The sequence below is a fragment of the Cyanistes caeruleus genome, chromosome Z (genome assembly GCF_971803275.1).
Source record: "Cyanistes caeruleus chromosome Z, bCyaCae1.hap1.1, whole genome shotgun sequence".
Lineage (NCBI taxonomy): Eukaryota > Metazoa > Chordata > Aves > Passeriformes > Paridae > Cyanistes > Cyanistes caeruleus.
Window position 1 is genome coordinate 70,372,092 of NC_141732.1, and position 22,737 is coordinate 70,394,828.

At 40.3% G+C, this 22,737-nt stretch overlaps 1 protein-coding gene across 6 annotated transcripts in view; it reads right to left on the minus strand.

The window, feature by feature from the left end:
• Positions 1–7,095: 7,095 nt before the first annotated feature.
• RAI14 (retinoic acid induced 14) overlaps positions 7,096–22,737 on the minus strand; it is an 88,615-nt gene continuing 72,973 nt past the window's right edge. For 4 of the 6 annotated variants that reach the window (XM_086867667.1, XM_086867668.1, XM_086867669.1 and 1 more), the window contains 13 exons: positions 22,203–22,260; positions 21,933–22,003; positions 20,451–20,557; positions 18,025–18,203; positions 17,338–17,366; positions 16,299–16,385; positions 15,486–15,572; positions 14,737–14,797; positions 14,309–14,427; positions 12,290–13,798; positions 11,373–11,522; positions 9,365–9,430; positions 7,096–9,115 (listed from right to left, as the gene is read on the minus strand). In XM_086867667.1, the coding sequence (XP_086723793.1) occupies positions 9,038–9,115; positions 9,365–9,430; positions 11,373–11,522; positions 12,290–13,798; positions 14,309–14,427; positions 14,737–14,797; positions 15,486–15,572; positions 16,299–16,385; positions 17,338–17,366; positions 18,025–18,203; positions 20,451–20,557; positions 21,933–22,003; positions 22,203–22,260 (2,601 nt within the window). In that variant the 3' untranslated portion in view covers positions 7,096–9,037. The remainder of the gene's footprint in view (positions 9,116–9,364; positions 9,431–11,372; positions 11,523–12,289; positions 13,799–14,308; positions 14,428–14,736; positions 14,798–15,485; positions 15,573–16,298; positions 16,386–17,337; positions 17,367–18,024; positions 18,204–20,450; positions 20,558–21,932; positions 22,004–22,202; positions 22,261–22,737) is intronic. The other 2 variants (XM_086867671.1, XM_023944117.2) reach the window with 1 other exon arrangement.

A 22,737-nucleotide genomic window follows, 5' to 3' on the forward strand; every position in this document is an offset into this window, starting at 1 on the left:
ATCTCCTGCCTCCCAATATGTTGGATTTGTCTCCTTGGCTTTCTACAATGATTTGGATTTGTAAAGCACAAAATTCCCCAGGTGGAATTCAGTTCTATACCTCTATTTTAAAGTTAGTGGTGGGAAAGAAACAGTTGTTTAACTTTTATTTAATTTAGTTGTTTATTATTTACACATGTAAAACAGTTGTTTATTTATTTACACATGAATTTACAAGGAGATAGTACTCTTCTATACTTGACTATACTTGAGTCTTTAGTGAGGTTAGTGGAGTAGCTGGAAAAGGTGGGATAAGCCATATGCTGTTTCCTGTTTTTAACCTCAATTTGTAGCAGCTTGAAGAATTCAGCAGGTGTGTCATACCAAAATAAATATGCAGAAACTGTGTGTAGTAGCACTAAGCAGTGCTTTTGCTAACAGTAACATTAAAAGCACTGATATTAAACTGAAAAAGTACAGAATTATTTTTTAAATGCTGCTACTGCAGAATAGTCAACTGATGCCTTCTTGTTGAGACAAAAACTCATTTTTATGTGTTTGGTGGGTTCAGCCTCTTTCTACCCTACTTCTCTCCTTAGCCAGGTCTAATTTAATAACAGCTAATTGCAAGGGCTCTTCCATGCAGAAAGTGTTGGAGGGAGATGGAGATGTAGTTGGGTGCCCCACACAGCTGTGATTTCTGTGGAGTAATAGACTCTCACAGAAGTGAGAAGTGGGCTTGAATGTCCACCATGACTGTGAACGCCAATCTGTGTAAGTATTCTGGTGGAATGCATCCAAGGGGGTTTAGAAAGAACTGCACTGCCCAGGAAAAGCTTCCCTTTTGTAATACCACTGAAAATCTGAGCAGAGAGACAATGGGAGTTTCACTCCCACTTTCACCTCCACCACGTCAGCATTTGAGGTGGGGCTCTGTGTGGGAATTAAAACTGAACAGCCTCCTACCCCCTCCAGTTCAGATGTAACCATGGAGTTGACTAAACAAGAGCAAGTGAGCAGAAAGCTGGAGGTTAGAGATAGGAAATCTGTCTGAATATATGTTAGGATTTTACCCAGTAAATGCTGGTGGAGTGCAGGAATGGGTTTGCAACGCAAGGGAGGTGTGGAATTACTCCACCCAATTAGGTGCTTGCACCCCATATCAACCAGAAACAAGATTTAATTCATGAAACACATAGCAGCTGAGAAGCCCTAAGTTATGTCCAGGTGTTGGAAAGATAAATTACTTGTTGGCAGAATTGCCTTGTTAAGCTTCAATGATCTCATACCTAGGGGGAGATTAACAAAGCTTGGGAAGAAGGATGTACCACTGATAGTAGGTAGACACAAAGAATGCAGAATTTTAGGGCCACAAGGAGATTTGGCAGAACTCCCAAGATAAGGGAGAAACTAATAAAGCCAACTCAGCAACTGTGCTGAAACTGACTGACTGGCTTAAAAGAATTCCAGCAGGGAGAAACCATGATAGACTGACTCATGGCCCACCATGTCCAAAGAAGATGAAGACTGAGGGTGCAGACTAATTAGCCTAAGAAATGAGAGAATCATTATGCAAAAGAAGATAGAATACTAATTAATAAAAGAACTATGTCCCTTGTAGCCCATGAACATTAATGCCTATGTTTGCTAATGTTGAGGGATACATCTGGTGCAGGCAGCTGTGTTTGCACGCTGAATTGGAGATGCAGGGTGTGAGCCCAGAGAGAGACAAGAGGCCATGAACTGCCAACCCTGTGATTAACAAAGAGCACAAAGCCCAGTGAAACCAGCCCAGGTGAGTGGACACTGGAGACACAGCAGAGGCAGACAATTTGGGTAACAAGAGATGAAGATGGATGATGCCAGCAAGGTGAATTGACACGGAGAGGGTGGCAGGAGCTGACTGGAGAGGAAGAGCTACACTTGTACTTGGGTAGACAGTGAGGGCATAAAACTCCCCGTTGTTCCTTTTTTGAGGGTCCCTCCTTTGGAGGCATTGCTACAAACTGTTTCTGTGAAACTGCACCATGAATAAGTGGCTTTTTGGAATGAGATATCTGAGACTCTTCCATGGGAAACCTGGGGTGGAACCAGCAAGGTAACCTGGTCTGACTGTGAGTGGAATTTTTGAGGCATCAACTGCAGCCCTGGAACCACCCACTGTGAAGGGCTTCGGTCTCAGCTGTGGAAGTCTGGCACTGGGAGTGTGACTGCCAGAGAGGCTCAAGAATGGTCAGACAGGGGAGTTTCCTTAACACTAGAATGTATAAAGCATAAACAGTTTTGAGAGTTGGTGTGTTTGATTTGTGCAGTACCACTGAGCACCCAGGCTTGTGGAACTGGAATAAATAATCAGTGTTTCTCTTGAGTGTGTAATTAGTTGCTTGTTACACACTGGGAAATGGGATTTTTTTCTGGCCAAACACATTTACTCTCCTAATAAATGAACACTAAATAATGCTAATAAACTAAATAGTGGCATGGAACAGATTCCGGAGGAGCTGGGGTATATCCAGACTGTGAGCAGTCAATCTCCGGAGATGACCAAGGCTCCCAGAAAAGTTGTAAGAGGGGCACAGGCTGTGTCTCCCTCCATGCTGCAACCCAGCCTGGGCGACCCCGACTGGCTTTAATTATGTAGGTATTTGCAAGGGAACAGGGTGCCAGACACCCACTGGCCAAAGCATCTGCGGAGCAAACTCTGCCAGCCTGCCCCTCGCCGGCTGTCGGACAGTGACACAGATTCTTCATGTGGCAGGAAGGGCAGGAATTTTAGAGACACTCTGAAAACCACACAGCCACTCTCGGGCAGCGCAGGCATGGGGACAGACCCGCTGGGAGATGCGGCAGCAGCACAGCCAGGGCGCACCTGCGCTCCCCACCGGGACCTTCCTGCAGGCGCCCGGCTCTGAAATACTTGCACAGGTATCTGAACACCGGCTCTGCAACATCTGTCCAGCTGTGCTCACAGCCACCTGTGGCCCCACCAAGTGCTGAATGCAGCGCTGCTCTTTTGGGAGCTGCACTTTGAACAGCAAGAATGCAGACAAACTATTTCTAGGAATGGTGCAGTGCGGACCTTTGTGTTTTGAGTTGTCACTCCCTGCTGTTTTCCAGTTGCGAGGGAGGATCTGAGGGGAAGGAATGACAGGTTTCTTTCTCAGGAATGTTTTGAATTTTTTCTTTTTGTCTGGAAAATTAAGTTTAATACAGCGTCCCCCTTGCTCCCCAGCCTCTTTGGGGGATGACTCCTGCTGAGCAGTAGTGAGTTTACAAAGAAGCAAATGCATCCAACCATTTTTGGACAGGGCTTCAGAACGTGCAGCAGGACTGTTGCTGGTCTACGACAGGGAGGGCAGGAAGAGTGCTGTGAACTCGAGCCCAGGATCACATTAGCAGCATTTCTGCTAATCCCGAAGGGAAAAGTGATTACAGCAGAGCAAAAGCTTCCCATACAGGCACACTGGTGTTTTGATGCAGGCAATGCCGGTCTCCTGAGGGTCACTGGGTGTAGGGTCCCAGCTGCAGCATCCCCGCCGGGCAGGGTTAACACCAGCACACCGTGACCAGGCAGGCAGGAGCAGACAGCCACCCGTGGGGACAGGGGGAGACAGGCTCCAGCCCTGAGCTCCTTGCAGGAGATGATGTCACTGAGATCTGCCTGTTTCCAATCTCCAGCTGCTGGTAGGAGGCCCCATTACCAACTGTCTGAGCATTTCAGGCTGTTGGAAAATGTACAAAGAGGGCTGTGAATTTGGGCAGATCAGCATGAGAGCAGTCTTTTAAAATAATAGACTGAAAGCCCGATGATTGCTAAAATACCTGTGTTAAACTCATCAATTAAGAGTCTGTCAAGGCAGCCAAAGGTTTGTAAATACCTACAAAGCATTGCCATAGAATGCCCCAGGGACTACGGGCACTACCACAAAACAGAACCTCCTGAAGCCACCTGTAGGACTGGGGGACTGGCATCAGCAAGGCTAAAAGCACAAAGCTTTGCTGCTTGTGCAAAGGCAAAAAATAGTCATCAGAGGAGACACATGTTAGTGACAGTCCGTGCAGGATGCCACCATTGTGTCTGATGCGACAGAGGCTGTCATTTCTCCTAGAAGATTTTTTGTCACATGGTACCGAAGCCTGGGGAATGCAACTAAGAGTTTTGGGCAAAGCACATGACTTTCTCACCAGCATACTTGGCTGGTAGATCTGTTCTGTAGTTAAAAAACTTTTAACTCAGGCTTCCTCAAATTAGGAGACACTTACTAAATCACTGTTTTTTATTCAGCTGCAATTTACCCCTGTAATTCTAAGACAGGGGTTTTAAGGAAATTACTGTTTAGGAGAATGAATTTGTTACTGCCCTGAGAAGAACACAGATATAAAACCAGAACAAAATACGGTTCTAGTCTGTGTTTAGTGTCTCTGTTAATTTATGTTCAAAAGGATCATGAAGGATCCAAAGAGAGGAGGAGGCGGGGATGAAGAAAAGCATTTGAAACTTCACTTCTATGAAATGCTCTGCTGAGAACTGGTGAGCACCCACAAGCACACATAGTGACCCATGGCTGCAGAACCAAGTGATGCAACAGATGAAAGTTTCAGGGTACTCTAACTCTTATACTGTCCTTTGACATTAAATTCAGTACTTTCAGTATCCTCTGTGGCAGACCAAACCCAGTTAATAGATGATTTAGATCACTGAACTGTCCTAAAAGTCTCGCACCAATTTTTATTTGACTGAAAAAAATTGCTGTGTTACAGCTGTGCCTGCAAAACATGTGCTGGGCTACATCACATCTGCTTGCCTATGCTACTCTGAAACCTCCACACCTGACTCCCCCAGAGCTTCTCCACACATTACTCAACATGTACAGCTGCTCTGTAGCCTGGATCCCAAGCAGCAGACTGAAGCCCCTGACCCTCCAGACAGCCAAAGGGAGCTGCCTCTGCCCCAGGACCTGCCCTGCACTAGGAGGCCTGACCACACCACCTGAGGCAGCAATTCTCCCCTGCAGCACTTGGGCCTCTGCCACATCTACGAGCCTCTGCCCTCTGTGTCTGCCTCTTGCTCAGATGAGGGCTGGCATGGGCGTGAGGAAAGCCTCAGGATGCTTTGGTGGGGCTGACCCAAGTAAGAGCCTCCCTGGGGAAGGTCAGACAGGCAAAGGGCACATGAACCCCCTGTTCTAGTACCATGAGCCAGCTCTTCCCCTACATCCCTTGTGATTCCCCAGCCTCTTGGCTTACCCTCCCCACTTACTGGCTGGTACCCCCGCTGCCAGACCCCTCCAGAGAGCAGATTTATGGTATAAGCACAACATACATACTGTAGCAGTAACTTATGTCACTCTGAAGTACCCAGCAGTGAAATCACATGCCACTACCTGTTTCCCCCCAGCTAGCTACTCTCAGGCAATCTCATGGAACATGAATTGGGCTTTAACAGCTCTGTATAGTGAAATGGCACCTGCCAAGGGATTTCTTGCCGGCTTTTCCACTGGCCCTTTCTTGGCTGCTTCTCCCAGGGCCCTGTGTGTGGTCTGCTGCAGCACAGAGCAGCATGGTCTTTCCTGGGCTTTTGCTGTCTTATGCTGACATGAAGCACATCACATCACCATGGAGCTGACCCGAGGATAGGTGGGAAGGCAATCAGAAGGCTATTCTGCCATCCCTGAGCCCCCTGCTCAGCCAGCACAGGGCAAGATTGGCCCTCTCCCTGTGCTTCTACCCCACTATCTGCTCCAGAAGGAAGTCTGCTATGCCACCTGCCCAGAAACCCAGACTCATCTCAGAGGATAATGACCCCTGTGCTCAGGTGTTAGTTATGCACCACTACATGCTGCTGCAGCCAAAAGATCTGTCCAGCAAGGATACATGGCACACTGCAAAAAGTTCTCCTCTCATTGCTGCTGAAATCTTCTGGGTTTTCATCCTCCACAATCTTCTCATGTCAATTTGGGCTGGCATAAGAAGGGCCCTGTGAGAGCTAGATGATAAATAACCAAGGCAACACCTGGTTACAGGAACTTGCCCTTAGTTTACAGCAAGAGAAAGGGACAAAAAACCAAAAAAACCCCAAAGAACCAAAACCGAAACAACAAAAAACCAAAAAAGGTGAACTTAATGCAGATCTAGGATGTTGTTTCCTCAAAAATTCCTTCTGAAGCCTGCTACCACTATTGTCACCATTCCCTGCTGTGACAGGACATAGGGTGGTTGAGAAGAGCCAGTATATTCAAGCTCTCTGACCAAATTATACCTGTTGTGTGCAGACTATAATGAGCAAGTTGGGCAAGAGGAGTTTATTCCCAGTACTCATACATTTAATGGAGACAGGGAAAGGAATTCACTATAATAACGCTGTCCATGCTGTTATGCCTGACCATGCAGGAGGCCAGACACAGGTGTGGATGTTTCAGAGTAGCAGCTTAGGCAGATTAGCCCACAGGCCCAGACCCTGCATGTCAGCTTGTCCATCTTCAAAGGAAACCTGGTGCTGGGCAGTTTACAGAAATTTGCTACAAGAGGCTAAAGAGCCTTGATGTGATCACAAGAGATGCAATTGCTTCAGGCAAGAAGATACTAGCAAATTAGCCACTGATGGAACATTTTCTCAGATAAAACTGAGAAGAGATGATGATAAAAGGCAATGGGGCTGTGTAGTTTAAAAGGCAGACATGTCCACATATCCATATGCATACACACTTACATATATTCCCATTGTAGTTCTGTGTATGACAGAGAACCACCAGTTTTGAAGAATTGTGGGACAGCATCAATCTGTGCTACAGCTCTACGGTATTTTAAACTTTGCTGGAATAATTCCAGTGGCAAATGGAAAACCTGTATGACACCTAGCAGGATGTTCATGTGAGAAACGGCTACGAACTCATCAATGACATAGAAGGCAACATCTGCAAAACTCACTGCAGGGGGTTTGGACTGGATTTATTCCACACAACAGATAAAGATAGTAAATAATGAAGATGCAATTTAAGGGAGGAAAATCTCATTCTTGTGGCATCCATTTAAACAGGAGATATAGAACACATCTGTACTATGTTAGAACAGTGTAATGAGATTGCTCTCAATACAAAAAGTAAATGAAGACAAAAATGAAAAAAAAATTGGAAATAGTTTATTTGCTGCATGAAGAAACCTTGTAAATTACATATAAAGGAACTTGTTATGCTGTAGTATATAATTTCCAATATTCCACAAAGATAATTGTAATAAATATACAAACCAAACCAAAGTAGAAGACTAAATCCATCAGGCAACCTACAAAATGGTTCATCAAGTTTTATACTTGCAGCATTAGCATGCTTAAAATTTTGTTCTTTTTGAAGTGATGCAGCAAAATTTTTTTTCACATTTCTTTGGAGCATTTTCAAAGCTGTCTAACTATAAAATACTGTTCAAAATTAGACATTAGTTAAACCACTCAAGAAAAGTAACACCAAGGTCTAACTGATGCAAAGGTGGTGTTTTTCTTTTTGCTTTTAAAATCCATTTAGCATTGCCAGAATTAGGAATTATCTGATATAAGTGCACTATGAGTCCAGTCAGCCTGAGGCACTGCTGACTCCTGTCATATTATGACTCTATATAAACTTCATAGGTTATATAGCTCTTAAAGATTTCTCTATTAATAGAGACATATCCCCATAGAATTAAAAAAAAACACAATACCATATTGAAGCCGCAAGCTTGTTAAAATGGTTGTACCCTCAAGTGCAGTGTGTGCTTAAAACATTTTCCCATAGTTTCATTCTATTCCACATCAGGCATTTTTATTTGACTTTAAATGTAGAAGTGCTGATAAAGGCTTTATTGATGCCCCTAGCCTCTAGAAACAACATACAAAAATTTTTGACACCTCCTGCTGTTCCCTACCTATCATTTCTAAATTTTTTTGGAACAGCAGGCTGAATTTTAGAATTCACTGCTCTGGACCACACTGACAGACAGGTCTATTATTCCATACAAATTTCTTACAAACTGGAAACACTTCACTATACTTCACTATTACTGAAACTTGGGGGTATAAAAAGAAACTCTCTAAGACACAATTACCTAAAAATATTTGTTAATAAGCTTAATGCAAATATTATATAGAAAAAATGGTTTAGTTACAAAAAAATTCATTAGAGGGCCATTAAAAATATACCGAAGAGAAGATCTTTACAAAAGTGAGGTTAGGAAGTATGAGGCATTGACATTCACTGTAAACATCCTGTGTTCACTAGAATCCTTTGTCTAAAAGTATATGACCTGGTTTTGTTCCTGAGCTTCATGGCCAACGCTTGCATAGACAGCTAAACCTATCATAAAGGGCTGTTTATAGAGACAGTTCTGTTTGTACATAACTTCAATAAACTAATGCTTTTACCTTTTGAAATAGTTTCATTCCACTACCAGGTAGTTAAGGAAACTATGAAGTATGGTATGGGTTTTGTGTACTCAGTGCATTGGGTGAATTGGGGCAGCTACATTTTAGTGTGTTTATCTTAAATAATATTACACTAGAAGAGTAGCTGTTTGACACTCTGGCTTAGCATAAATATCTACTCCTGCTCGCTGTTGCAACGTTCACTTCTGCTCTGCCAAAGACTGCATATGGCAAAATGTCAGCAATCTGAGTGCTGCAGCTTCAAACACACTCAGCAGCGAGATGCAGCTTATAATCAGTACAGAAGACCTCACAGAGAATTTCACCTTTACCCAGGCAACACCAGTGCTTTCCTCCAGGTTAACTTGCTGCTGTTGGAGGAAGCTGGAAAAGTACTCACAGGGTAAACACGACACGGAGTGGCCTATGTAAAAAGTCTGAAGAACATACTTGCATTTTGGGTATGAAAAGCAGGCATGTGTTTAGCTACTGCACATGGAAATGCACATGGAAGTGGTACAGACAGACAAATATATCCCCCTCAAAAATAGCACAACAACACAAAAGCAGCAAATTGCCAATTTGAAATCTTATGTTAAGGCAAATCTAGATAAAATAACCATAACAGGATTAATAAAAACAGGGAATTTTCCTTGGCTTTTTTGTTTACTTTTTCTGTGACTGGCTTTTACACATTGATAAAATTTGTTTAAGCACTTTCTGGACATCTTCATCCATTTGACCCTAGACAAAGGGAGAGAGAAGAAAAGATGACTGAATTCATGCAGCTCTAGTCTTTAAGAATATTGGCAACTATTTATCAGGTATAGTAATTAGATCAATTTCCTAAGTGGAAGCTGTGTTAAATTTGTTTTTGAAATGTCATACCTTATGGGAGGGATGTCTTAGTGAAAACATGCAAAATTCTTACTAAATCTGAAGAATAAACATCTTCAGTTAAAATACTGAGTGACTGACAACATACAACCTTACCTGCACAGCATAGAGAAGGTGCATCCTGTAAACTGAGACAATTTCTTGGTGTTGTTTCTTTGTTTCCTAGAAAACAGTTAAGCAGAAAGGCACAGAGCATTCAGAACTATTGAACTGAGAATTAGATTCTGACTGGGGAAAACTCAAACCATAGTCTCATGTAATGCATTGAAGACCATCTCAGACAGTGTTGTGTCACAAGGCACTCTAAATTTGCTTGGAAGCATGTCCAGGAAAATGCTGTAGTTCTGCCTACCCCAGTAAAAAAAGAACTGGTGAAATCATCAGTTTCAAGAAGTGCTTAAGACTTAAGAGCTGCAAGGTGTGGAATGAGCACATACTCTGTTTCTGAGCTTATGAGGAACCAGAACTGAGGAAAGCCAACAGTACTCTGACAAATGAAATCTCAACTGCAACTCAGCTCTTCCCCAAAGGCAGTGACCCTGATGCCTTAGGATTTTAGCTTTTACATTTTTCAAATCCTGTACTGCTTTAGGGTATAACTCTAAAACTCCATAGCCTGTCAGCTACTGTTCTCCCATTTTATTCAGACATAATAATTCCTCTCTAGGCCTGTAACTCAAGAACACCCTACTGCCTCAGGCCCCAAAAAGTATAAACAAAACTGAATTGGGGGGGAAACAAACTGGGGGTATATGACTTCACTATCTGAAGCTGTAACTGGAGGATTAAACCCTGATATGCAAATAGAACAAACTTGTAATTGTCTGAAAAGCTTCTGATCATCATCTATTTTGGGTGCAGCCCCTTTGGGGAAGATCTGTCTGCCTTTAATTTACCTGAAGGCCCTTCATTAAATATATCTCCTTTATTCTCTTAATTCTGTCTGGCCTCTGTTTTCAGGTGAGCCCGAAAAAGGCATCAACCCCTCTGTTAGAGCTGATGCCTCCCCAGATGAAAGGAGGTGCTTATGAAGGTCTTACTCTGTAAGACCCTGTCTTAGTGAAAGCCACCCAATCCTTTTCAATGATCCCAGACTGCCAGGACTCAGAAGCCACCTGTCCAAAGATACATGGAGCTGTTCGGAAAGCTAACCTACAAGAAGGAAAGAGTGCTTCCGTCCTGCTTTAAATGCTACCTGCTTTCCCAGTATGCTGCACACCTTTGCACTTTTTTACACTACTTTGCTGGTCCTAATTAGTGGGAGATGAAGGGTCCTTTCAGACATGGAGCACTGGAATAAGAAAGTCTGGGCCTTCACACTGACAGGATGCTCTGCCTACCATTTCTCTCATCTGCAAGGGAATTTTTCTGGCATACTGAGCCCTCTTTTTTTCTGCTCAGAGAGGTAGTAAGCAGACACCACTTAGCATGCCAGCCTGGGAATTCTCCTTTCAGAGGCACTCCAGAGCCCTTAACAAAGGCCTCCAGTGGATAATACTTTCTTTTCATCCTCAGCAGTGAATGAAGTGCTCCTTTGGGCAGGCAAGCTCTAGGAAATATCAATTATGACTCAACCGAGCTTAGATGGCTGGACCTTTCATGCACAAACAACAAAATTTTAAAAAATAGATCTGAAAGGCATTTAGAATTCCAGAGAATAAACTATGCTCCCCATGAACATTGCATTTGCTTGAGTTCAAACCTCATGCTTTCTTCCAAAAAGCTTAAATACTCAAAACACAAAACTTCAGCTGATGAATGTTTTTGAAAATACTCTGCACAGTGATCATACTTTTCCACAAATTAAGGTCTGAGCAGCAGGTTTCGTCACTCTATTTTACTACAAGAAATATGTTTTTCAACTGGTCTGAGAAAAAAATGTGGAAAACAAGCTTTCTTTAGTTATGCTCTTTCTAAAGTGCTATTCAGGACTTGAAAATTCCTACATGTTTCAGAGAAACAGAAATTACAAACTTTTTTGATGAAGATTCTTTTCCCTGTACTCACTGACTGTACTCTATTTTAAATAAGGAAGAGTGAAGACTAGTACATGTTTCCTTGGAGAACTGTAACTAATGTTAGGTTTACAAATTATCACACTTACAGTCAGTTGGTTTTGCAACTGCTTCACTTGTTGCTGTAATACTTCCAGCTGCTGGCTTTGTCTTTTGGGGGCACTGGTTGAGTAGGAGAGCTGAGAAAGGCTGTTCAATGCTTCTTTTAATTTGCTAATTTCCTTGGACATTTCATTGATCTAGGGAGGCAAAACACAGGTTTTCATTAGAAGATGCTATGAGTACTGTATTCCTGTGTGTCTTATCTTTGAGTTATTTGTAATTTAAATTTAAGAGGTAGGGAAAACTAAATTGTAAATAAACTCTATGGATAAACAGAATGTCATGTAAGAAAAGGGTTACAATGCTCCTCTATTCCCCATCCTAATCCAGTCTATTCAAACTACACTCCTTGTTCTGAACATCAGCAATATTTAGCAAGAGCTGCATTTGCCACCTTTACCAATTTTGCTGTGAACCAAACACAGGCCAGCTATTCACAGCTACCAAAATGCATAATTCCTTATAAAGGAACTTGTAGTGAGGCATATGCTAGCTGCAGAGGAAAATTAGTGAAACCATGCTATGGTTGAGATGATGTAGTAATATCCCAACACTGAATTTTTGCCCCTTCCTGATTTTTTGTTTTCTTGTCTCCTCTGGAATATCCTCCTGCTTTAAATCTGACTTCTTTGACTTCAGCTGCCTGAGTGGTGCGAACCCAACCTACAGAGAACTTAAAAGAGGTAAATTGAAATATCACGTGTATCTCCACAGGGGAGGGAAACCAATTGCAAAGCCAAGCATACAGAAACCTTCTTTGTCTTTGATACCTGGATTTTCAGAGGGGCAAATGCATTCAGGAGTTACTTGAACCAACATTGTCTGTTAGGTCACTTTGCACTCGGACACGACACGCTTTGCACTCTGAACTCACATTACCCCTCCACTGTACTGAGACACTGACCTTTTTGTCTTTATCTTCTTCTATTTTTGATGAGTTTTTCATTTCAATAAGAGCTTCTTGAACTTGGTGGTACTTGTGCTGAAGATCAGTCACCTCCCGTTCCTTTGCTTCAAGCAGAGTATGCATACCTTCTTTTGCTTCTTTCAAGTGCAATATTTCATTTCTCAGTTTCATGGCATCTAAGGATATATTTTCCTTTTCTCGGATTACATCCTTCAGTTTGGACGACAGAGCGCTAACTTCACCCTCTAATGAGGACTGGAGCTTTTCATATGTGGCCTTGGGTACCATGGCGTCATTAATTGCAGCTTTTTCTTCCAGTAAAGTCTTTTCCAAGTTTCTTAATTCGCCTTCCTTGTTGCTAAGCAGTCGTTTGAGCTCATTTATTTCTTCCTCCATCTCCTTTATGGTATTTCTGAGTGCATTGATTACCTGACGGTGTTCAGCAATTGGCAAAGAGTTTTGTTTCTGAGTGTCTAACAGTTGCTTGAGTTCTTCTGCTTCATCTAATACTTTTGTGTACTGGGATTTCACTTCTGATAACTCATTTTCTGCTTTGTATTTCAAAGAATTTGTTATCTCCATCAGTTTCTCATGTTCATCTCTAGGAATGTAGTCTGAAGTTATATCATCTAGAGTTTTTTTCTTCCTGTAGTCTTCAAGCTCTGTTTGTGCTTCTTTGTACAACTGACACAATTCATTAAGTTGCCTGTTGAGCTCATCTATCGTTCTGTGCATCACATCTTTCCTTTCTCCAGCTTCAGCACTAGATTCCAACTGCATCTGGTTTGTCAACTTGTCCTGTAGCCTTTTAATTTCCTCTTGCCCTTCCTTGTACCTCTCAATCAGCAGTGCTTTCTCTTGATTAATGTTATCAATAACTGAACAATATGAATTCTTCATTTCCTCACACTCTTCCACAGACAATTTTCCTGCCACATTCTGCTCTCTGTCTTCAAACATTTTCTGTAGCTCTCTCACTTTTTCTTTTTGTCTTTCACTTTCCTCCAATGCTTTCTTTAATTCTTGCTTAAGTGCTTCAACTTCTCCATATGTAACCAACATACTCAGATCAGAACTGGTTTCTTCACTTTCAGAGCAAACAAGACCTGGCTTCTTTTGCCTTTGTACATTCAAAACCTCTTTCACAGCTTCCTCATGCCTATTTTGAGTTTCTTGGAACTTCCAATTAATATCAGAACCATTTTCTGAAATGTCTGGGCTATTTAAATGACCTGTTTCTGGGACTCTAGACTGGACTTGAGTTTCCACATGCTTTCTTTTGGCTTCAGAATTCTCTAATTTTCTCTGCACATCCTTTAAGTCTTCCTGCAGGTACTTCATTTTTTCTTCTCTAGGGCTTGTCAACTTTTCTTGGATTTGAGTGGCATTTAATGTAGGCTTCAGCTCCTGTGCCAAGAACTCATTTTGTCTCTCTGCTGTTTGGTCAAACTGTGTTTGGGTTGAATAAGATTCTACAGCTGAATCCCCTTCTTTAGGTGTTCTTTCCTGTCCAAAAAAAACCACCAACATTTGCACAATAAAAACAAGTACATGATTCTATTTTTTTAGACTAGAGTAAGCAAGGAATATTGCCACATCCTACAGACAGATGATTAAAGAGCCATGGAAGAAAGTTCTAGAAAAGCTAAAAACTCAGCTACTCCCATTTGTCATCTATAGTGAGAGAAGGCAGTAAGTGCCAAGGTCCTCTGAAAGTCTGGGCTGAGCTCCATAAGCTAATAATCAAAGCTATGCAAATTAAAATCTGCTAGCACAACTCTTAACAACATATTTTTGAATGTGGTTATCATAATAAACAAAGTTATTCAGCAATTTATGGGAAAAGTGAGAAGATCAAAACACTGATTTAATCCTTTGGGGATTTTCAGTGTTTCCATGATCTTACCAACAAGCTTGTTAAAAGATCTTCACAGTACAACTCTTTAAAACAGTAAGCAGCTCTTTGTTCTGTCTAGCAGATTAAGACAGCACCAGAACAGCACAAAAATATGCCACCTGTAATTTGTCCTGCAGCTCCTTATTGTGCAATGTCAGAGAGGCAATTTTTGCTTGCATCAACAGAAGTAGATCTTGTTGGTCAGCTTCAGAACTTGCATCCAATAAACTATCAGCACCTTTAGAGAAAAAAAAAAATATCAAAAGCTTTCAGAAAGCTGAAATACTAGTTAATTAGTTATTCCAAAAGTACAAATTAAACAGTTTGTTCCCATGACCACCTAATGAGTGAGCACGCAAACTGTTCCCTAAGAATGTCTTAAGTTAATGCAATAGAAGCAGGATGTTTTGGTGGGGAGCTGCTTGTGGAATTACAAAACATCACTCTCAATACTTAGTGCGTTTCATGTTCTAAGTGGAAAGGTACAGAGGTTTTCAGCATTTCATGCCACCTAAAACACCTAATGAGATATGGATTAATTGTATACCTGCTGTGCTGTCACTCAGTCTGTCCTTATTATCCCTGTGCAAGGAGCTGAACTCTTCCTGCTAAGACATCAAAAGAAAACATTTTCACAGAAAGCAGATGCAAAGCTGGACAGCTCACCAAAAAGAACTACAGACAGTACAGATTCTGCTGGATAAAGCCTGTCCAAGTGAATGTATTTAATTTCTAAGGTCTTGTTTAATTGTAGCATATGCCCAGTATTTCAAAGTGTGCTACAGCCATTCAAGTTCCATTGCCCAATTCCCATTAAATACTAATGAAATACAGGCAACTATCTTGCAAATAGTTTGGAAGACTGCAAACCCTGAGATAAGTAATAGCAATATACTGACGTATTAAAAAGTCTTCAGCAACACAAAGTAAAGATCATATAGGACATAGTCAAGCCTTTCACTGACATCTTTTAGTAAAATGGTCTCTTTTTGCACTGCCCACTCCATGCACTTTGCTTGGTATTAGAAATTGAACTCTTGGAACATAAATACTTTCATAACCATACTCCTAAACACTAGCCCACCTATGACTATTTATAGGTACATATTTGTTACACATTAAAGTAATTCTTACACTTGTTTTATGAATTGCATTGAAATAGATTTGGATTAATTTTTACTCCTAAAATTCAGCTAATTAAGTCACAGAAGACGCTGCGCTCATCAAAACAGAACATCAAACGAAACAGATCCTGTATTTTCCTTCCCCAAGCTCATAAGAATGGAACACTGATACCTTGCACACTTGATCAGCAAAGAAAGCGTGCCCTTTTCCAGTCATGGGAGTTGAAGTTGATGAGTGTGGAGAGGACAAATCATTAATCTGTAAAAAATTTTATATAAATAGATATGTATATGTGCATGCACATACAGATACCTCTCTAACATGTGCCCATTAACATATATGTATATACGTGTATACCTATATCTATATATAGATATACACATATACACACATATATATATATATATGTATACACGTGCATTAAAGAGTACTTTCACCTGCACTAATGTAAGTCACAATTCTAGATTACTTTCAGAGAACAGACCTAATTATTTAGTACCCTCCTGAATCAGTATTTCATAGGGAGTGTAGCTGTTACACAGATTACATTCTGGTTTAAGATTAAACCTAACTATTAAATAGACTTACATAGTATCAAAATGCAGTTAAGTATTTTATTTTGATATCCATATATTCTCATAATATGTATCCATATATATGTATCTATAACTAAAATATAAAGAACTTATTATTTACTTACTGAAATCAGGAAAAATTACAACTTCAACTTTAATTGGAAGAAGTAATTGTACAGTAAAAATTGTACAGTTGTATCTTAGACCTTGCTGTATTTTAAGCAATTTTGCTTAGTTATTCTAAGCAACATGTGGTTTCATGATGTCATCTTAATGTTAGGAAAAGTACTCATGGTAAGACAGACATATAAAATAACAGCAAGAGAGAAAATCCTGCCCACATAATTCTAATAATGTTCAAAATGCTTTATGTCCCCTAAAAGAATCTCAAAATTGGTCTTTTCTTTACCTGAATAGGACTGATAGGAGGAGGTGGGGCTTTGCGTTTTTTTGGAGTTCCACTTCTTTCTGAACTTAATTTAGAGCCTTGATCATGCTGAAAGTTTCACCAGCCAGAAAAGGTAGGTTTGTTAGTTTGGTTAGTAAAGTCTGAGCAAGTTGTTTTATAAAAAAAAATAAAAAATATGAATCTCACATTAATATCAACTTTAGCAGCTCATGCAGTGCCTTTTTAACCCCTATGTAAAAACCACATCTCTACTAACACAAAGATATTAAACATGCCTGACAATAAGTATCTGCTCCCTTGTAAACCATGCTTCAGTGAAAACAAACAAGATTTAGTGAAAAAGCAGAAGCTGACAATAGGCTTAGCACCAGTGACCTTAAAACACTTCCATTTGCACACAGCCCAGTCATGCCATTCTTCAGAGCCACCATCTTTCCTCTCCACCAGCTTCTGTCTGAGCCACCCAAAAATCCCACCTCTGCACTCAGAGAAGGAATAAACCAGTGCATTGCACCCTTGTCTACTCCCAGCCACCAGTAAGTCAACAAGGTCTACTTGCACGCCAAGATATGACACTAAATAAAAAATGTAAGAAACTAATTTCATTGCCTAAATCTGCTGTGATTCTCACAAGAAGGGGTTTCCAGCAACTAAGGATAACCTTCAATTTTATGTTTTAGAAAGAGAGAATTTTTCTCAATTCTCTTTTCTGCAGCTCAAAGAGACAGGACACCCAAAAGCCAAGCTCCTTCACTACACATGAGGAAAGCAGGCATCATCCCAGCACACATGCACACACATACTCGCCCTCCTTTCCTCCCCTCACCAAAGGTGCTGGCTGCTGCTACACAGGGAAGCCAAGTCTAAAAGTAATGTTCCTGAAACACATTTCTTGACTAAGCAAGAAAAACCTTTTACATTACATAGTAGTCATGGCAACCCATCTCACATTGACATTTACTAGTGCTTCTGTTACTGTTTTTTGTTATGTTACAAGTCTAGAGAGTCAGAGTATTTTCAAGACCAAAAGAACAAATACCTGCTTCGCTTTTGTTGGAGACTTTGCCTCTGTGGAGCAGAAAAGAAGTGGAATTAAAAAAAATTATTAAAGGAAGAGTTATTTGCTGTTCTTAACCCATCTCTCTGCTCTACTTCTCATACCATAGATAAATGGTTGGGTTTTTGAATTCCTGTCTGAAACCTGAGAAATACAATTTGTAATTTCCAAGTCAATCACATCCTTTCTCTGCTACTGTCTGGTTTCATTTTGAGAAAAAAATTGAAGAAATTCTTCATGACAATTCTTATTCTATTATAATCTTGCACAATTCTTATGCATTAAGCTTCCTACTTTAGAAAGCCATTGTAGTTTGACCATGCAATGCTCTGTCTACTTTAGTTCATTTCTCATTTAGTTCATTCCAATCCCTCTGCTGAGGGGTTCTATGCAAAAAAGAGAATCCATTCCAAATTGTATGCAAAATTTCATGATGCAGCCACATCAAGTTGTCTTTCTCCTAAACACCTTTTTGCCCTGCTCAGGGCTTTATCCCATGCTAAATATTACCACCTATGGCAAGGAGTTTTTGGGAAGTCTCAGCCAGATAATCTTGCAAATGGCTTTTGCAACATTTCAGGCTACACTTTGAAGTAAATTTGTTCAGTGCTAAACATCATGTAGCCTGTTCAAGAAGTGACAAACTATAGGTCGGCCTCTCTCACATACCTGCATCCTGCGATATCTTTGATGACAGGAGATTCTGGATCCCTGTATTCTCTGAGAGTTTGGCATAGTGCAGGGCATTCTGTCCAAAGACATCTACTAAACTGACATCAGCACCTCTCCTAAGGAAAGCATCCACCATGTTAAGGCTACTAGCCTCACAAGCCATCATCAAAGCAGTTCTGAACAAGAGAAAAGAAAACAAAACACAAATGGCAAGTGTCAATAGCATTCTCTTTAGCAGCTCATTTTTCAGGGAAAACAAAGTGTGACTGTTATTGTGCAATAAAGCTCAAGATTCCATCAACATGCTTATTGATACATAAATATAACTGTTGTTTCTTCTTACAAACACCTGCCAGCTCTCCCTCTTCTTCCTCATATATGCCAGCTGCAAATACAAGTCTGCAAACATTTCTAAAAATGGCTTCTTGAGGCTGAGTCAAAGATAGAAAAGAGTGCAGGATAAAGTCAGACTAATAAACCTCACTGCTACACTCTGATTAGAGTGGTGGTACAACATGAAAACCTTTATTTCATTCCTGCTCTCCTTCACATGTGTTCGAGACTAATCAGACAAACAGATTTCAATCAAAAAGACAAACAAATCTAAAAGATCTTCAGTGAGTCCAAGAGGTGAGTTTGACCTCAAACCCTGTCAGCCTAAAAATAAAGAAAAAAAGAAGTTAATGAGAAATCACAAACAATTCCCTTTCCAACCCAGGGCATCTGCACAGAGAAAACTCCTAGAGTAAGCACAGCATACAGAAGGAATCTTCTCCCAACAGGTTGTATCTGCTTTTCCCAATTATTTGAAGGAGTCGAAAGAGACACGCAGAACAAACACACAGAGAAATTACAAACACACTCAAGCATGCTTCCAAGCATGGTCTAATACTGCCTTCCTGCTCAAGCACAGTTCTCCTTTCTCAGCATGAAAACATGTCAAATAGGTTGGCCAAGTTTACTGTCAAACACATTCCTCAGTGCAGATAGGATGCTGAAAAGTTACTACAGTGATAATATTTGCTAACTATTAAGACAACAGTTTCACTAATTAATTAAACATACTGTAATGGGTGAGTCACTTGGAAAAGTGATGATGTTGCAGTGCTGTGATAAAAGTAGTGGTGAGTGATAATTCGGATAACACCTCCTGAGTAACAGGGATGGTTTTAGATTGCCGAAATAATTCACTTAGTCTGGACATGATAGGAATCTGGAGATGCCATTTTTGAAGGTTATCCCTCTCTTCTCCCAAGGAAGTTTCTCCTGTTTCAGTAAAATCTTAACTACTTCTGTGAACGTGAGATGCAGGAGTAGTCACTTCCCTCATCACAATTAAAGCAAGATGTAAACCAGCATATTCCACGTACAAAGTTTTGTTACTCCTACACACAGTACTATCTTAAAAAAAACACAGAAATGGGATCCCTATCTATGACTCCTCCGTCCAATTAAAGCAGAAAGTCTGAACGTTGTCTGCTAATTAAACACTAGGAGAGTGAGGAGAAGGCAGAGGCCCCAGCATGTGCAGCACTGTGGGTTCAAAGCAACAATGAGGCCATGAAAACTGACAGAAAACAAAGGGGTTTTCTTCAGACAATTGGAAACAAACAGCACTCTAATGAACTTTGGACTGATAAAAAACAAGTTAGGGCCCAGTTTTATATTCACAGGTGCCTCCAGAGAACAGAATCAGCATTGTGTCACACAGAATAACCAAAATTGCTATGAAGTGTAAATGCCAAGTCTTCTCAGTATCCTACTTTACCTCCACAGTTTAACCAGCTGTTTATAAAACAGTCCACAGTTTTCTAAGACTCTTGATCTTTGTCAGTATCATCAGAACAAATGCATTTTTCACCACAATGATGTCGCTTTTTAAAAAGTTTTCTGATACATGCACTACTTCTTAATGCAGAACAATCTCTAATTGGCACCTTCTAAAATAACAGTATTTCCACTACAGAGATTTACTGTATTTTTTCCTTGCTGCTGTGGCTGCATTATGGCAGAAAAAGCAACCCTCCACAGATTTTGCTCTCAAGTAGCAGTTTTAAGTATTTAAGTTGGAGGTAGTAACTCATTCCAAGAAGAGAGCAGCATTTCAAACTGGGACACTTGGAAAGTGATGTGTGGGTAAGTGCTATCAATCATATTCATATAGGGATCGTTTTAAAAATGGGCTATACTGCTCTGGTAGCCTAAGGGAAATCTCACAGGCAGATTATTTTTATAGTCACATAGTTTCTGCTTCATCTTTGACTTCAGTCAGATTTCAGTAAGCCTTCTCAGCAATCAGGATGTGCTATCTAGTACAGAAAGCATTATTTCACCTAACATCAACAATTTTGGGAAGGATCTGAGAAGAAATCGTCATTTGACAGTCAGCTTTGGTGAAGAATCAACATGATAACCTGCTGTACCTTCCATTTTTATCCCTGGTGTTGATGTCTGCTCCATGATCCAGAAGGTATTTGCAAACTTCTGTATGACCATGTTGTACTGCAAGCAACAGAGGTATGTTCCCATCCTAAAAATGCATACAAAGAACCTATGAACAATATTCCACCCACTTACAAAAACACACTGAGATTTAAGGTCAGCTATAAATTTTAACTTTACATAGCAAAAATGAGGTGCTATTAGTACATTTTTCCTGTGTACCACAAACATAGTTGAGTGTGCTATAATTCCCTTGTCTGCTGGGGATGATGCAAAACACAGAATAGGAACAATTTTTGCTTTTGTATTCCCTTTGCTGTTTGCCCAATGCTAAAACACCATTATTTTGAAACTACAAAATATCTTTCCATAGCTCTACAACAAAAATGGTAATTTTAACTAAGTACTAGGCAAAAATACAAGCTTTCACAAAGTCATAGAATAACACAGTTGTAAGAGACCTTTAGAGGTATCTGGGGTTTCTCAATCCAAAGCTAGGCAAACTTAAAATTTCAGCACATTGCTCAGAGATTTGTCCAGTCATGTTTTGAGAATCTCCAAAGGTAAAGACACAGCTCTAGGTACCAGTTCCAACGTTTGACCACCTTCTAGGTGAGGCTATTTTTTTACTTGTAGTTAACTGGAATTTGCCAATTAAGTCCACTACCCAAATTCTGACCTTTGCTTATCATTTTGTCATGCACCTCTGAGGCTGGCCTTTATTTCCTATAACCAGCCATGATGCAGCTCAGCACATTTTTAATATACTCCTACAGCCTTAAGACCGAACAAACCTTTTATACCTTTAAAATGCATCTACTGAAATCTTAGATCAGATGTCTGTGACATATTTGTTTTTGCTAGAAAGACCAGATATAGACCAAAGCCAAAACCAAACAAGTTTGAGTACCTTTATCACTTCCTCCTGGCCTCTGCTTTACAGATCCCTTCCTTTTGTCATTAGGTTTTCTATCAGGAAGTTGCATCATTCCCAAAACCAGACCTGGTTGGTTGTAGACATTTCACAGTAGTGAATGTAGTGTCTGAACCTTTGCAATATGTCAGGTATATTTTATATTTGCAGGTTTATCATACTCTGATTGGGCTTTGTGAACATTTTGCAGCCCTTGGCAACAATATTGGACCTTTACCAAAGCCTCCTGGGGACAATGGAAGCACTTTTAATTATGTTTTGAATGTGTAAGAATTGATCCTAACTACTGATGCCAATGTCTCAATAACCAGCAAATCCTGCCACTACGTTATGAGATGGTGAAGTGCTTCCACACTTCTGCAATGGCAAGCTGCAAAAGGAACTTCCTCCAGCAGAGAAATCCCAGAAGGTATGAGCACAGCATTGCTTTGAACTACTGCACCCGAGATGGAGCGTGGTAATGGCATGGCATGAGGGCAACAACAGCTCTGAAGAATCTGCAGTACACAACAGGAGAAGGGGTACGTACCAAATCTTTGATGTTAATGGGGCATTTGTGCTCACACAGGAGTTGAACTGCCTGAAGACACCCACATGCAGCTAAAAGAAAATAAAATTAAATTAGAAAAAACCAAGACAATTGTGAAAGCCCATTAAACCCCAATTTCATAATTTTCATCTCACACTTCTACTTGCAATACTCCAGCATTACAGTGGGGTACAAAGAACAAATTCTAGGCTGATGAGCTAGGAATATCAAGCACAACAAAGCAGGATAAACTTTCATGAAAGAAGTTACCTGCATAATGTAAAGCTGTTTTCCCAGAATTGTCAGTGCTGTCAGCTGGGCATTTACTCTGCATAATTCAGTAAGGAAAAGGAAAAAAAAGCAATTAGAGAAATACAAACAAAATAAAACATATGTTTATATAGACAGAGTGCTTAATACCTTTGCAAAAATATTTATGTGCTGCTTTAAAGAAGAAAACTGAAGGAAGGTACAGCTTCTCCCTCTACCAATCTGCTATTTCCTGTCTTGATACCAACTTAAATTGAAGCCATAGGAAACACACATGGTTAAGAGAACTGTCCCTAAAAAATGTTATGGTTTCAGAATAATTTAAGCCAGTAAATAAAAAACTAAGTAAATAAATAAAAATAAAAACTCAGTAAATAAAATCTCTCCTTTGCCTCAGATTTTTTTTTTTTTTTAACATTTGAGTAAAAACCAAAGCAACCATGTCCTAAGGCAATTTGTCCTGCATAATTTCATAGAACTGTCGCATGGTTTAGATTAGAAGAGACCTTAAAGATCATCCTGTTCCAACTCTCTG